The sequence below is a fragment of the Pseudophryne corroboree genome, chromosome 9, assembly GCF_028390025.1.
Source record: "Pseudophryne corroboree isolate aPseCor3 chromosome 9, aPseCor3.hap2, whole genome shotgun sequence".
NCBI classification, from domain to species: domain Eukaryota; kingdom Metazoa; phylum Chordata; class Amphibia; order Anura; family Myobatrachidae; genus Pseudophryne; species Pseudophryne corroboree.
The window spans coordinates 227,069,753-227,086,191 of record NC_086452.1 but is presented as its reverse complement, the minus strand read 5'-3'; the positions used below and the strand labels follow the sequence as shown (position 1 = coordinate 227,086,191).

The 16,439-nt window shown below is 45.1% G+C and overlaps 2 protein-coding genes across 2 annotated transcripts; both read left to right on the top strand.

The window, feature by feature from the left end:
- Positions 1–1,180: 1,180 nt before the first annotated feature.
- Positions 1,181–15,713, top strand: LOC134958788 (putative nuclease HARBI1). Its single transcript, XM_063941515.1, has 6 exons — positions 1,181–1,440; positions 1,750–1,769; positions 1,869–2,619; positions 2,704–2,795; positions 14,383–14,476; positions 15,607–15,713. The coding sequence occupies exons 1-6, from the start codon at positions 1,308–1,310 to the stop codon at positions 15,711–15,713; spliced, it is 1,197 nt and encodes a 398-aa protein (XP_063797585.1). The 5' UTR covers positions 1,181–1,307.
- On the top strand, positions 4,923–7,703 carry LOC134957906 (serine/arginine repetitive matrix protein 1-like). Its single transcript, XM_063940138.1, has 5 exons — positions 4,923–5,125; positions 5,294–5,813; positions 5,888–6,394; positions 6,482–6,607; positions 6,683–7,703. The coding sequence occupies exons 1-5, from the start codon at positions 4,925–4,927 to the stop codon at positions 7,366–7,368; spliced, it is 2,040 nt and encodes a 679-aa protein (XP_063796208.1). The 5' UTR covers positions 4,923–4,924; the 3' UTR covers positions 7,369–7,703.
- Positions 15,714–16,439: the final 726 nt, after the last annotated feature.

The following is a 16,439-nucleotide window of genomic DNA, read 5'->3' as shown; positions in this document are numbered from 1 at the left end:
GATTTTGGACATGGCCTGCGTGACCAAGACACGCAACTCCCTCTTAGTGAATGCAGGCTGTCTTTTCTTCCGTCTGGAGGTAGCCTGTGAGGTTTCTTGTTGTTCATCACCATCTTCCTCCTCACTAGCAGCTTCTGTCTGTTGTGTTTGTGTGGCTAAAGCCAATTCTCCCTCAGTTTGGTCACTTTGTGTGTGTGGCAGAGTATCCCCAGTCAATTGTTGTGGTTCAGAAGCAGACATTTGCAGAGTACTAGGTCCTGCCTCTTCAACATCCGCAGAGGCGTATTCCAGCATGCGCCGTTGGCAATCTATGCGTCTTTTCCGCAATGCCATCTCCTGCTCTGCAATGCGGTCCATCTCTGCTGCGATTTGCTCACGAGAAGCCATGTTTGTGATGACGTGTGTACGCCGAGGTGTGTGCTTATATACCTACGTGCGAATCGTTAATTCACACAGCTGTACACTGTTATTCTGGTTAATGATTGCACTGCTTATTTAAGGGCCTACTTTGCACGCTGTGAGTGTAGGTAGTTTGGAGTTTCAGTTGTTTGTTGGCTTGTGCGTGAAGGTGCTTGTGGAATTTGCAGAGTGAGTAATTGTCAAGCATACCTTTGTCATTTTGTTTGCGTTTTGAATCTAGACAGTGTTGCATTTGTTATGCGTTTTTTCGTTTGTGAGTATTCTTGATTCTTTTTTTTTTTTTTTGTTTTGTTAAAAATTTTTATTAAAAATTTATTGTTTTAAAGATTTTAAAAACATAACTATTTTGCAAGTCCATTTGTGAAAATAAACCTGTGCTTCTTTGTTTTGACTGTCATTTGTGTTCTCTTGTAGGTGTTTGCTTTTGGGAGAAATATCCCTGGTTTAATTTATTTTCTGGGTGTGCTACTGAACACCAAGTCTTTCTTTTTTTTTGGAGCAGGTAAGTGCCCTTGGCCTGTGTTGGTGCCTGTTTGTTTTAATGGTCTGTATGCTGTTTTTTGACTGTCATTTGTGTTCTCTTGTAGGTGTTTGCTTTTGGGAGAAATATCCCTGGTTTAATTTATTTTCTGGGTGTGCTACTGAACACCAATTCTTTCTTTTTTTTTGGAGCAGGTAAGTGCCCTTGGCCTTTGTTGGTGCCTGTTTGTTTTAATGGTCTGTATGCTGTTTTTTGACTGTCATTTGTGTTCTCTTGTAGGTGTTTGCTTTTGGGAGAAATATCCCTGGTTTAATTTATTTTCTGGGTGTGCTACTGAACACCAATTCTTTCTTTTTTTTTGGAGCAGGTAAGTGCCCTTGGCCTGTGTTGGTGCCTGTTTGTTTTAATGGTCTGTATGCTGTTTTTTGACTGTCATTTGTGTTCTCTTGTAGGTGTTTGCTTTTGGGAGAAATATCCCTGGTTTAATTTATTTTCTGGGTGTGCTACTGAACACCAAGTCTTTATTTTTTTTGGAGCAGGTAAGTGCCCTTGGCCTGTGTTTTGGGTTGCTGTTTGTGTTTCTTAAAAGTGTGGTGATTCTGTTTGTTTTCCATTTTGTCTAAAATAGAATTTTTGTTTACCAGGATTGATCTGCAAAGTAGTGTTTGTCTTTCCTGGACTAGCTACTAAATGCTTTTGTTTTTGTTTTTTGTTTTTTTAATTGGTGTTTGTGATGTATTTGATGCTCAGAAATGTATAATTTTTTTTTTTTGAATTGTAAAAATAACATTTTTTTTTTTTTTTTTTTTTTTTATTAATTTCACATTTTGGCCATGAATTCAACACAGAAAAAATGTACGCTCCTGCAGTAAGTTTCCCCAACATTTTTTACAACATTTATTGTTTGAATATTTTTTATAAGTTGTTTTTGTATTTTTCACCTCGTTTTTTTTCTTTTTCAAAAAAGTGTGTTATGTCAATATTTATTGCTGCAGAAGCCCTACCTCCCCAACCCACGCCAGCACTCCCACCCCAACCGCCAGCCCCACAACCACAGCCGGCTCCTCATCAACCAAGGCAACGGAGGCGTGCTAGGCCACCAATTTTCCGAACCCGTGTCCTACTTTTTGGTATGCCAGATGATGTGGTGGTGCGTAGATACAGGCTGCCACCACATCTAATCCTAGACACTCTCTCCATAATAGAGAGTGATCTGGAGTCTGAAATTCGGTATCCTACAGCAATACCACCATTGACACAATTCCTTGCAGTGTTACATTTTTTGGCTACAGCCTCATATCAGCATGTTGTGGGAGACCTGGTTGGCATGTCGCAGGGCCAGTTCAGTAAGGTCCTGCGGCGTGTCTGCCAGGCTTTCCTAAAGCGGGTGAAGCAATTCATTGATATGCCTTTGGATGTTGGTGCCCTAGATGTGGTGAAGCGGCAATTTGAGGAAGGTGGTAGTCGCTTCCCACATGTTATTGGGGTTGTGGATGGCACACATGTTGCTATTCAGCCACCAAGACATAATGAAGAAATTTATAGAAACAGGAAACTGTTTCATTCTCTGAATGTAATGGTTGTTTGTGGGCCATCCCTCCAGATCCTTTCCCTGAATGCAAAATTTACTGGAAGTTCACATGATGCATATGTCATTAGACAATCAGGGATATGGCAGAGATTAAGATCAAGTCAACGAGCAGACATGTGGTTATTGGGTGAGTTGTTGCTCAAATATTTTTTTCCAAAAAAAGTAACTTGACAAATTTAATATTTCAAAATTTTGTCTTTTCTTCCAACAGGAGACCGTGGATATCCTTGCACCCCCTGGCTCATGACTCCTTACCGTAATCCCAGGCCAGGACCACAGATGGCATTTAACTCCGCGCTTACTGCCACTAGGCAGCTGGTGGAGCGCACAATTGGTGTCCGTAAAGGGCGGTTTCGTGTGCTCCACCGCACTGGTGGCGACATCATGTATTCGCCGGAGATGGCAAGTAAAATAGTGGTCCTGTGCGCAATACTACATAATATCGCGGTAAGGAGTAGTGTAGAGCTTCCTCAGGCAGAGGAATTGCCTGATGAGGAGCCAGGGGTTGGTCGACGCTTCGGTGGGGGGAGTGTGACACGGAGGGGGAGCCAAGTGAGGGCAAGAATTGTTGCCGAATATTTCAGGTATACAGGTATATGCAATAGCGGGCGAATCGCGTCATTAGATCCGCCTCTGTATGATTCGCCCGCTATCGCCAGCCGCAGCCCTGTCGCCGGGACCCTGAATTCGCAATATTCAATGAAAAACTGATTCGCCCCTCCCGCAGGCGGATTCCGGCCAATCGGCGAGCAGTGGGCGTACTGAATTCGCCTTCCCTTCCAAAGCAGCACTATATTAGGGCTTGTTTGTTGCATGTGCTCTGCAGCCATTTTGTGAACCTGCAGAGAGGTGTGAGGAGGTGCAGAGCTAGCAATTTGGTTGTTTGCTGTGGATATCTTTGGACACCCCAGCAGGCTTTATTCCAGGACAGTCAGGAGGATTCCTGTTACCCCGGAGCAGAGCCATTTTAGGAGCTTTTACTACAGTTGTAGGTAAGTACCACATGTGTGTCTGGTGTTGCATGTATGTATGTGTTTGTGTAGTGGGGGTTGCCATGAGGTGTACATGGGGTGTTTGTGTATGTGTGCAGGTATGTGTATAGCCCCTTGCTTGTGTTGCTGCATTTTTAGGGGGAGACTTGTGTTTTGGGGTAGTTTTTCACGTTTTTTTTCTTTTTCTTTAATTGACTTTTTTGGGTCTTCTATTAGCATTGGTGTACCCCCTGAGTGTGTTGGGATGCTTTCTGGCCATTTTGGGGTGATTTGGAGCAAGTTTAGTCGACAGCCTGGTCGACATGTGCTGCTGACTGTTTTGCAAACATGTGTTTTCCCGCCTAATTTTGCTGTGGGGTGCCTCCTGAGTGTGCAGGGATGCTTTCTGGCCATTTTGGGGTGATTTGGAGCAAGTTTAGTCGACAGCCAGGTCGACATGTGCTGCTGACTGTTTTGCAAACATGTGTTTTCCCGCCTAATTTTGCTGTGGGGTGCCTCCTGAGTGTGCAGGGATGCTTTCTGGCCATTTTGGGGTGATTTGGAGCAAGTTTACTCGACAGCCAGGTCGACATGTGCTGCTGACTGTTTTGCAAACATGTGTTTTCCCGCCTAATTTTGCTGTGGGGTGACTCCTGAGTGTGCAGGGATGCTTTCTGGCCATTTTGGGGTGATTTGGAGCAAGTTTAGTCGACAGCCTGGTCGACATGTGCTGCTGACTGTTTTGCAAACATGTGTTTTCCCGCCTAATTTTGCTGTGGGGTGCCTCCTGAGTGTGCAGGGATGCTTTCTGGCCATTTTGGGGTGATTTGGAGCAAGTTTAGTCGACAGCCAGGTCGACATGTGCTGCTGACTGTTTTGCAAACATGTGTTTTCCCGCCTAATTTTGCTGTGGGGTGACTCCTGAGTGTGCAGGGATGCTTTCTGGCCATTTTGGGGTGATTTGGAGCAAGTTTAGTCGACAGCCTGGTCGACATGTGCTGCTGACTGTTTTGCAAACATGTGTTTTCCCGCCTAATTTTGCTGTGGGTTGCCTCCTGAGTGTGCAGGGATGCTTTCTGGCCATTTTGGGGTGATTTGGAGCAAGTTTAGTCGACAGCCTGGTCGACATGTGCTGCTGACTGTTTTGCAAACATGTGTTTTCCCGCCTAATTTTGCTGTGGGTTGCCTCCTGAGTGTGCAGGGATGCTTTCTGGCCATTTTGGGGTGATTTGGAGCAAGTTTAGTCGACAGCCTGGTCGACATGTGCTGCTGACTGTTTTGCAAACATGTGTTTTCCCGCCTAATTTTGCTGTGGGTTGCCTCCTGAGTGTGCAGGGATGCTTTCTGGCCATTTTGGGGTGATTTGGAGCAAGTTTAGTCGACAGCCTGGTCGACATTTTGTGAGGGGCAGCCATTTTGTAAGGGGCAGCCATTTTGTGAGGGTCAGCCATTTATACATGTATGTATTTTTTTTTTATAACAGAGATGTCAAGGGACAAACAAACCCGATCCGCCCCTTCCCCCACCCCCTCGGATCTATCCCTGCAAAGCAATGAGGAGTGGGAGCCAACCCAGGAGGCGGATGCGACCGACCAGGCATCTAGTGACCAGCCGCGGTCGTCAAGGGCCCATGAGAAGTCCAAGAAAAAGCCTAGTAAAAAGGTACTTAACCACACCTGCAGACACAAATAGCATCAAACTTTACCCACTGTAGTTTGTGCAATGCCATGCACACCTACTGTAATAGGTGCGCAATGCCAGGGATACTGACACTCACAGGTACATACCGATCTTAATAAAATTTATTTTTATTTTTTTTAATCCCTAAAGGCAAGAAGCCAGCCAGAGGAGCAGTCGGAGGAGGAAGCCTCTGGTGAAGAAGCAGGACAGAAAAAGCCGCGTGGACCCAGATACACTGAGGCGGAAAACTGTGTCCTAGTGGATTGCGTCGACAGGTCCTACGACGTTTTGTATGGATCAAGGGCACAGAAAACAGCATTTAAGGTAAAGCGGAACATCTGGGAATCCATCGCCAGTCAAGTAACTGCAATTTCTGGAAACCGTCGGAGCACCCAAAATTGCTTGAAGCGGTACAGTGATTGCCGCAGACAGACCAAGAAGAAGATGGGGATTCAGCGCCGACATGAGACAGCTACGGGAGGTGGCCCGGCTCTCAATTTGAAGTGGCTACCCTGGGAGAACGTTATTAGAAGGCGCTTGAACCCTGCCATGGTCGAAGGAGTTCGCGGAGGTGTGGACTCCAGCCGTCCTGCTGGCTTTCTCGAGGAGGAAGAACCGCCCAGAAGACGGAGGAAGGCGGGAGACCAGCCGTCCAAAAGGAGGTCTGATGGTAAGAATACATTCACATGAGCTGTAGTTCCCTTTAAAATTTTTGTATGTGCTAATGTGTTTTTTTTTTTTCAGACAGACCTGCCCAGAGGACATCACCTGCGCACAGGACATCGCCAGCGCACGGACCGTTACCTGTGCAGCAGGCATCGGCAGCAGCGCGCGGACCATCAACTGCGCCGCAAGCATCGCGAGCACACAGATCGTCACCTGTGCGCCACAGTTCGTCATCGCGCAGTTGGTCACCTGTGCACCAGACGACATCAGTGCACAGACTATCACCTGTGCACCAGACACCGTCGGCGACCACACCACAAGATGGGCGCCAAACTACAGCTCCTGCGCGCAGGCCATCACCAGATCGTCGTCTCTCCAGGAGCTCTGGGACTGTGACTGAAGAGCCTCAAGACACAACCCTTGTGGACCCATCACTCGATCTGTTTGAGTCTACAGGGTTAACTGACGAAACTTTTCTTGGGTTTGAGGACAGCCGTGCAGATGTATCCAGCCAGACCCTTGAAAAGTCTTCCGAAACGAGGACAAGTGGAGCTCCTGGAGCAGCGGCATCACAGGATGGAGAAGGTTTGTTTGTTTTTTTTGTGGGGGGGGGGGGGGGGGCAGTAGTTGTGTAAAGTTTATCAACTTTTCCAAAATTTATTTTGCAAACAGTGGTGCCACGAACCAGCAGCGGACTAGCTTCGGGGATTGGTTCGTACTTCAGGCCGGATCTCCTACAGGGGTCGTCAGAGGATGACGAGGTGGAAGTGCAGGATGATCCAGTTGCTACATCCCTGCGTGAGTAAATTGAATTGTGAACCTTCCAAAAAATGTATGATGAATGTGGATAATATTGTCTAATTTTCTTTTCAGCTGCCCAAATGAATGTGGTGGCAGACATCCAGGAAGGGCAGAATCCCTCAACTGTTCAGAGGGTTCACACCCTGGCATCAGAGATTGGGACACGCCAGGATACATACACAAATGTTGTGGGAAGCAGACTGGACAACATTGAGAGGACAATGGAGAAAATGTCCAACAATCTGCATGAACTGCAGAAGACTATTTCCGACAGCACGGCCACAATACTACAGATCATAATTGAAGATCGTAGGGAGAATAGGAACATACTTAACATCATGTCCGATTCCTTGGTCAAGCTTGTGGAAAAAACCACATGTTTGGCAGAAAGCAATAAGAACATGTCGGATAGTCATCGACACTCCTCTTCCAGCCAACAGCTCATCGCAACCACACTGCAGATGATCTATGATAAGCTCCCAGTACCAGCTCATCAACACGCTGGTGATCCACCATATCCGCCGTCTCAAGCCACAAGGACGCATCGTACCCTTCCTCAAGTCCCATCCCAGTACAGTCAGTCACAGATGTACCAGGGATATACAGGGATGTACCCCACCCCCCAGATGCCTCCACCACCAGCCGCACATTCTTCAGCAGCATGGGCACCGAGGGCCAGTCGACATACTCCCCAGCCTCCCAGGACATCCACGCCCTATCAGGGGGAAGAAGAGGATCCGGACAGACTTCCACCATAAACCCGGTCGTATTATTTTATTTTATTTTAAATGTTTTTCATGTATCCCTGTCTTCCCCTCCCATTAGTTTGTTGTTTTTCTTACTATTGTTTTTTCTTTGTTGGGCTTCCCCACCCGTGACCGGGTACTACCAAGGAGCTTTGTGTAGGCATACATGCGCGGGCATGTATGCGGGCGCGTGTGGTAACGGATGAAAGCTCCTTGCGGCTACATGTATGATGGGCCAAAGAGCTATTCTGATACCCCCTTTTTCTTCAAAAAATCCTTTTTGTAATGATGTACAGTAGACTTTCATTGTGTGAATTTACTATTCACTAGTCTGTGTTTTTGACTTATTCATAGGATTTGTGAGGAAAAATTAAGTGGACGGCATAAGATTGTGTTGAGCGTACCAAGGTGAGTAGAACCATGTTTAATTCAAGAAACTTTGAACCACATGCCTTTGTAGAACAACACCGCCCAGCAATGGCTCATGCTGGGCTGTGTTGTTCCACAAATGTTAGCATGTCAAAGTGCTGACCACTGACGACACTCTTTCACTTTGAACCGCATGCCTTTGTAGAACAACACCGCCCAGCAATGGCTCATGCTGGGCTGTGTTGTTCCACAAATGTTAGCATGTCAAAGTGCTAGACCACTGACGACATTCTTTCACTTTGAACCGCATGCCTTTGTAGAACAACACCGCCCAGCAATGGCTCATGCTGGGCTGTGTTGTTCCACAAATGTTAGCATGTCAAAGTGCTAGACCACTGACGACATTCTTTCACTTTGAACCGCATGCCTTTGTAGAACAACACCGCCCAGCAATGGCTCATGCTGGGCTGTGTTGTTCCACAAATGTTAGCATGTCAAAGTGCTAGACCACTGACGACATTCTTTCACTTTGAACCGCATGCCTTTGTAGAACAACACCGCCCAGCAATGACTCATGCTGGGATGTGTTGTTCCACAAATTTTAATTGGAAAAAAATGAACATGAATTTAGTGTGTTTTTACTTTAATATACTTTTTTTTCTTTTCCCCACAGATATCTATATACACAAGAAAAGAATGTAAAGAAGAACAAACTACTTTTTTGTTTTAATTAACTTTCAAACTTTATTAAAAAATTTTTTTCTTCAATAAACTTTTAAAAATAGAAGTTTCCTGTGGTTTTTATTAAAATTTGTAATGCAGTTGAATTGTATGTAAGTAGATTGCCCAGGGAACATCAGGGGATCTGTCTCTTCACATCCACGCCACTTGGGAAGATACACCGCAGGACCTGTGGAAGAGAACAGTATGAGCTACCAGATGTGGGTAATAGTGTCACCCTGGGACTGGAAAGAAGAGGTACATACAGTCCACACAACACAAGCGGGGAACAGTGGGTCCAAATGCAAACCTCCAGCACTTGCGTCACTACACATCCAAACATTCCCTGACCAGCATTGCTGTTTCATGGAATGTTTGGATGTGTAGTGACGCAAGTGCCAGGGGGCTGCACTTTGGGCATGCCAGGGTGATTTTGGATAAGGGAGTTTTGGGCAATACATCTCACCTGAGGGGGTTGTCTGCTACATGGCGGAGGGTCAGGTCCACATCACCAGTAGGGTCTCCCATGGAACATCAGGTGAAATGTCGTGTCTCCTCACATCCACGCCACTTGGGAAGATACAACGCAGGACCTGTGGAAGAGAACAGTATGAGCTACCAGATGTGGGTAATAGTGTCACCCTGGGACTGGAAAGAAGAGGTACATACAGTCCACACAACACAAGCGGGGAACAGTGGGTCCAAATGCAAACCTCCAGCACTTGCGTCACTACACATCCAAACATTCCCTGACCAGCATTGCTGTTTCATGGAATGTTTGGATGTGTAGTGACGCAAGTGCCGGAGGGCTGCACTTTGGACATGCCAGGGTGATTTTGGACAAAGGGAGTTCTGGGCAATCCATCTCACCTGTGTTGACACGCCGACTGCAACGATCTCCGACGAACCGAGGGTACCTGTCAAAAAATCATACTCACCTTCCAGCGTCCAGAGGTACATCCAGGTCCAGAGAGATAATCCACGTACTTGGCAAAACAAAAAAACGCACACCGATCCAGCGGACTAATGAAAGGGGTCCAATGTTTTCACATCAGACCCCTTTCTCCCAAATGCCGGGACAAATTTTAAACATGTTTTTATTGGTGTTTTTTTTTTTTTTGGAATAGCAGATCTATTTATATTAGAAGGGATTAGGAACTTTTTTTTTTTTGGGGGGAGGCACAAATATTATTTATATATTTTTTAAAATAATTTTTTTTTTTTTATTTTTTATTGCTGGAACGGTAAAATCAGGAAAAAAAATGACGTGGGGTCCCCCCTCCAAAGCATAACCAGCCTCGGGCTCATTGAGCTGGTCCTGGTTCTAAAAATGCGGGGGAAAAATTGACAGGGGATCCCCCGTATTTTTAAAACCAGCACCGGGCTCTGCGCCTGATGCTGGTGCCAAAAATACGGGGGACAAAACGAGTAGGGGTCCCCCGTATTTTTAACACCAGCATCGGGCTCCACTAGCTGGACAGATAATGCCACAGCCGGGGGTCACTTTTATGCCGTGCCCTGCGGCCGTGGCATTAAATATCCAACTAGTCACCCCTGGCCGGGGTACCCTGGGGGAGTGGGGACCCCTTCAATCAAGGGGTCCCCCCCCCCCCAGCCACCCAAGGGCCAGGGGTGAAGCCCGAGGCTGTCCCCCCCATCCAATGGGCTGCGGATGGGGGGGCTGATAGCCTTTGTGATAAAAAAAAGATATTGTTTTTTCCATTAGTACTACAAGTCCCAGCAAGCCTCCCCCGCAAGTTGGTACTTGGAGAACCACAAGTACCAGCATGCGGGAGAAGAACGGGCCCGCTGGTACCTGTAGTACTACTGGAAAAAAAATACCCAAATAAAAACAGGACACACACACCGTCGACAGTAAAACTTTATTTCACACTACCGACACACACATACTTACCTATGTTCACACGCCGACATCGGTCCTCTTCTCCCTGTAGAATCCACGGATACCTGAAAAGCAAAGTTCAATATACTCACCTTAACCAGGGTCCAGAGATAAATCCACGTACTTGGCAAAAAAATAAAACGCATTTACCCGCACCAAAAACGGACTGAAAGGGGTCCCATGCTGACACATGGGACACCTTTCCACGAATAAGACCTGTCAGTGACAGCTGTCACTGACAGGTCTCTAAGCCAATCAGGAAGCGCAACTTCGTTGCGCTCACCTGATTGGCTGATCGCTGTGACAGCGCATCGCACAGCTCCCTCCATTATATTCAATGGTGGGAACTTGGCGGCTAGCGGTGAGGTCACCCGCCGGTCAGCCGCTGACCGGCGGGTGACCTCACCGCTAGCCGCTAAGTTCCCACCATTGAAAGTAATGGAGCGGCTTTGCGAGGCGCTGTCAGAGTACAGACGGCGTCCAACCAATCAGGTGAGCGCCACGGCAGTAGCGCTTCCTGATTGGCTGAAGGGACATCAGTGACAGGAGTCACGTGATGTCCCGGCATTCGGGAGAAAGGAGTGTAATGTGAAAACATTGGACCCCTTTCTAGTCCGGTATGGCTCGGTGATCGTTTTTTTTTTTTACAAAGTACGTGGATTTACCTCTGGACCTGGACCTCTGGACGCTGGAAGGTGAGTATAATTTTTTGACAGGTACCCTCGGATCGTCGGTGATCGTTGCAGTCGGCGTGTCAACACAGGTAAGTATGTGTGTGTCGGTGTATGAAATAAAGTTTTACTGTCGACGGTGTGTGTGTCCTGTTTTTATTTGGGTATTTTTTTCCCAGTAGTACTACAGGTACCAGCGGGCCCGTTCTTCTCCCGCATGCTGGTACTTGTGGTTCTCCAAGTACCAGCTTGCGGGGGAGGCTTGCTGGGACTTGTAGTACTAATGGAAAAAACAATATCTTTTTTTTATCACAAAGGCTATCAGCCCCCCCATCCGCAGCCCATTGGATGGGGGGGGACAGCCTCGGGCTTCACCCCTGGCCCTTGGGTGGCTGGGGGGGGGACGACCCCTTGATTGAAGGGGTCCCCACTCCCCCAGGGTACCCCGGCCAGGGGTGACTAGTTGGATATTTAATGCCACGGCCGCAGGGCACGGCATAAAAGTGACCCCCGGCTGTGGCATTATCTGTCCAGCTAGTGGAGCCCGATGCTGGTGTTAAAAATACGGGGGACCCCTACTCGTTTTGTCCTCCGTATTTTTGGCACCAGCATCAGGCGCAGAGCCCGGTGCTGGTTTTAAAAATACGGGGGATCCCCTGTCAATTTTCCCCCCGCATTTTTAGAACCAGGACCAGCTCAATGAGCCCGAGGCTGGTTATGCTTTGGAGGGGGGACCCCACGCCATTTTTTTCCCTGATTTTACCGTTCCAGCAATAAAAAAAAAAAAAAAAAAATTATTTTAAAAAATATATAAATAATATTTGTGCCTCCCCCCCAAAAAAAAAAAAGTACCTAATCCCTTCTAATATAAATAGATCTGCTATTCCAAAAAAAAAAAACACAAAAAAAAACATGTTTAAAATTTTTTTATTTGTTTTCACCCTCCAAAGTGTGGCGGATTGAAAATCGCGAATTTGCTGTCTAAAAGCACTGCAGGCGAATTTCCAAACTTGAATTGAATATGCTGGAGGCGAATTGCAGCATCTGTACCATTGCAGAAAAGGCGAATGCGGAAAAAGGCGAATTGAGAAAAGGCGAATTTTGACGGTCCGTTTTTTTGCGAAAAAGTACTGCACTGCATAGGCGAATTGATTTTTTGAGGCGAAAACGTTCCGGAATTCGCCTTTTTTTGAAATTCGCCCGCTATTGCATATACCCCATAGTGTTTTTATATTTTCTATTTGAACAAATAATACAACACAGTATGCTTATGTTTTTTAAACAATGATGTCATTTTGTATGATATTGTAAAGTGATTGGGTAAGGCTTTTGTTGTGTTGGAATGGGTAATTGTTTTTTTCTTCAAAATCCAAAAACACGTTAAGCTTACAATGTTTAGTTAGAAATTAAAATACTGTAATGTTGCTAAATAGTGTCCTTATTTGTTTTATATCCTCAAATCCTGATTATGTAACCAAACACACAAACAAATGATACTCAATGTTTCACACTTTGTGACTGTCCAGCTGAATGATCACACGAACTGTGGTGAGTACACAGATATGTATAGTAATTTTAAATAAACTCTGTGTCTCTGTGTGTGTTTTTTTTTTAAAATGTGGTTTTATAAAAATTTTCGCTTCTGCTAATGCGAATTTCCGCTCGTGCGAAATAACACTCTGCTCTTCACAGCATTGCAAAGATCAATAAAGTTATTAGAAATGACAACATAGATTTTGGACCAATCACATGCTAACAGACACTATAAATATATGCCCAAATAAGGAAAACGCCATTGCCATGATGCGTGCAGCACCGTTCACCAGGCGGGAGCTCCGCGTGCTGGTTGCGGTGATGGACCGCCGCGTAGGCCGCGTTGGGCGCTTCATCCCCAATCGGGTGAAGCGCGAGGCCTACGCGGAGGTCCGCCGCCTGCTGCAGACTCGCGTCCGCAGCAGGCGGACAATCATCCAGCTTGAGAGGAGGTGGAGTGATCTCCGCAGGAGGACTCCCGATTTGTTGGCGGAGATCCGCCAGCAAATCCGTGCTCTGCATACACGAAGTAAGTTACATTACATAAGATTATTTGCATAAATTGTGCTAATGGCTGAATTTCCAAGTTTTGTGCTGCCGGAATTTATTGAACAATTGGGCAAAACCATGTGCACTGCAGGGGAAGCATATGTAACATGTGCAGAGAGAGTAAGATTTGGGTGGGGTGTGTTAAATCTGCAAAATAATTTGCAGTGTTAAAATAAAGCAGCCTGTATTTACCCTGCCCATAATTTCAAAACCCACCAAAATCTAACTCTCTCTGCACATGTTATATCTGCCACCCCTGCAGTGCACATGCTTTTGGCCAATTGCAAACTAAATTCCTGCTGTAATCCCCTTGGAATTACCCACATTTTACAGTAAGTGGTAGGCTAATTGCAACCTTCAGTGTCCTTTTTTGGAAATTAGGACAGTGTGTGTGGTTAGGGAAAACAGTACTGACTGTAGCAAAGTGACACCAAACAAGTGCATGTTTTCAAGAAATAAGAAGCAGCCAGGAAACTGGACCAAAATACTTGATCAGTGCTGGCTATATAATAAGGTGCCTTGAATAGTAATCTGGTGATGTTGCCTAGACCAATCACGATGACTCAATGGACTAGATTAAGGAATGAGCTTCAAAGTAAAAGTTTGGACTCATTTTGTTTGCTGTGGCCAACATGAAGAGGATCTTAACATGTTTGCTTTTCTTTAAAAAAAAACAATGAATTTAACATGGAACAGAACATTGAAAAAACAAATTGAATACTATGTAATTTCTCATGTAAAAAAAATGTTGTCAATAATATCATTCTAGGACAACAACGGCACAACTCTCCGCCCCCTTCCCCTTCCCACTCCCACTCCCCTTCTCACTCCCCCTCCCCTTCTCACTCCCCCTCCCCTTCTCACTCCCCCTCAGCTTCCCAGTCCCCCTCAGCTTCCCAGTCCACCTCATCTTCCCAGTCCCCCTCATCTTCCCAGTCCCCATCAGCTTCCCAGTCCCCATCAGCTTCCCAGTCCCCCTCAGCTTCCCTGGCCCACTCCACTTTCCATTCCCCTTCTCACCACACCTCTCCATCTCTTTCTGGGACCCCTTCTCCTCCTTCCCATACCCCTTCTCCTTCAACTTCTACATCCCCATCTGAACCCCCCTCACCCTCTATTGCCTTAACTTTCTCTCCGCCCCCCTCGCCCTCTCAATCAGACCCCCCCTCTGAAATTTGCGCCCAAATCCAGCCTCCTTCCCCCATCCAGCCTCCTGCCCCAATCCCTCCTCCTTCCCCAATCCCTCCTCCTTCCCCAATCCCTCCTCCTTCCCCCATCCAGCCGCCTTCCCCCATCCAGCCAACATCCCCACCCAGTGAATGGGCAGAGGAAGCCCCTGAAGACCGTTCAGGGAGTCTTGATGTTGCCGTGGAAAGTAAGTTTATTTTTTGATTTTTAAAAATGATTACCCACTTACACTTACAATGCCAAAACATGCAGTGTTGTACTGTTTGAATTCTTGGACCCTGGACAAATATTTGTTATTTTCATCATGGTGTACATGTTGCCTTTACATATTTGTGAGTGTCATTATATGTACAGTGTGTATGTGTGCAATGTTTTGTGTGTCCACTCTAGGTTGACACTCATTAGGTAGCCAGGGTTGCCAGGACAACAGGGTTTATATGTGTTAGTTTTTATGGTAAACAGTTAGACCTGAGTGGAGTTTAGTATGTTGTTGGCCTTTTACACTTGGGCCTGTGTAGTCTGAATATTTGCACTTACAAATCACATGCTTCACTTTGTTATGCAGCCTAATGACACACTGATTTGTTGTGTGAAAGTTACATTCACAAAATGACTAATTGTTCTAGTCAAACCTGTTTGCACTTATTTAGTAAGGGCAGCTTTCAGGGAGTGTGGGAATGCTATGATATGTTGGCCTTCGGAAGATGTTGATATGCAGTGTGAGGAGGCAGGACCAAACCCCTTTAAAATAAACAAAAAACAAAAAGATGGTAATGAATGCCAACATGGTGTAACAGTGACGAAGATGGAACATAACTTTAACATGGGATGTCGCCCATAACAACCAATACAATTAATCTTTACAATTGGGGAACCACTTCTACAAGATAATAATTTTATTTTGGCTTGTTTGCTATGGGCAACGCTACATCTTAAAATGAACTCACATAGTAGTAAATGTAGCCCATGGTCTTTAAAATTGGAATAAGTAACAAAAAAAGACTGAGCAGGCTTGCGTTTTTTTATGCTAATGATTGTACCATAAAACAGTCATGATGTATCAACTTTGCCATTAAGCAGGCCTGTCCAAACTGCGCAACTGCAACTGTGGAAAAACTACACATCCCAGCATGCCCTTACACAGGTTTGGCATTCCCTGGCCCCAAAACTGAGTCAACGCATGCTGGTATATGTAGTTTCACACAAGCAGGAGGAATGCAGTTTGGACCTGCATGCATTAAAGTGTGCTTTGTGCCTTGCTTGGATAATAAGCAATGTGAGTAAGTTAGTAATGTTTATGTTATCTCTTAATTTCAGATGTTGCCGTTGGAGATCCCACATCGTTACAGTATATTTTTACAAATATGAGGCACCATCTCCAGGCCTTGTTGGCACTTGTTGACGACATGGAAAAAATATGTTAATTGTTTGTTTTAAAAAAAAAAAAAAAAAAAATTAACATTATTCAACTTTAGAAAAAAAATAAACTATTACATTTAAATACTTTTGCGACTCATTATTTATTAATGCAATAAAGGAACACCAGATTGCATAACAAACATTTCTTACCTTAAACATTTCAAACAACTAACGTAAGTTATTTTAAAAGACCAACTAAAACATGTTATTGGCTAAATAAACATGCAAACACCTTCATTCACATACAAAAACTCAACTTTAATAAATTCAGAAAACACATTAGAACAAGCACATTGCAAACATCTATATTTATATTAAACATGTTAATAAAAGGAGGCTCTTTTATGGCTACAAAGTGTTCTTCAGGTATTTAAACAAATACTTAATTGATCATGAACATTTCAATTCATTCACTAATTGGATTTGTTATTGATGAGGGCTTGTGGACTTTTAATTGGAAGGTGTTAGTCCACGAAATAGTAAAAAAACAAATTCAGCTGCGTTTCTCTGCAAAAGTGAGCACTTTAACTGAAAAATGTGTAAATCTACTACAACTTAGTTTTTTTACGAAGAAGTATGTGTTAATGCGATGGGTTCGCATTGCTGCGACGATTTCGCATTGCTGCGATGTCATTTGGCGTACGCCCACTTTGTGTAATAATGTGTGCGAATGAGCAAAAATACGTTGGGGGCGGATGTTCGCAAATTTACTACATTAACGCAACTTTACT

Coding starts and splice junctions, on each gene's coding strand:
- LOC134957906 (XM_063940138.1), top strand. CDS start 4,925: ATGTATTTTTTTTTTATAACAGAGATGTCAAGGGACAAACAAACCCGA. Junction 5,814..5,887: donor GTCCAAAAGGAGGTCTGATG/GTAAGAATACAT, acceptor TTTTTTTTTCAG/ACAGACCTGCCCAGAGGACA. Junction 6,608..6,682: donor TCCAGTTGCTACATCCCTGC/GTGAGTAAATTG, acceptor TTTTCTTTTCAG/CTGCCCAAATGAATGTGGTG.
- LOC134958788 (XM_063941515.1), top strand. CDS start 1,308: ATGGTCTGTATGCTGTTTTTTGACTGTCATTTGTGTTCTCTTGTAGGT. Junction 2,620..2,703: donor AGCAGACATGTGGTTATTGG/GTGAGTTGTTGC, acceptor TTCTTCCAACAG/GAGACCGTGGATATCCTTGC. Junction 2,796..14,382: donor CATTTAACTCCGCGCTTACT/GCCACTAGGCAG, acceptor TCCCCCATCCAG/CCGCCTTCCCCCATCCAGCC.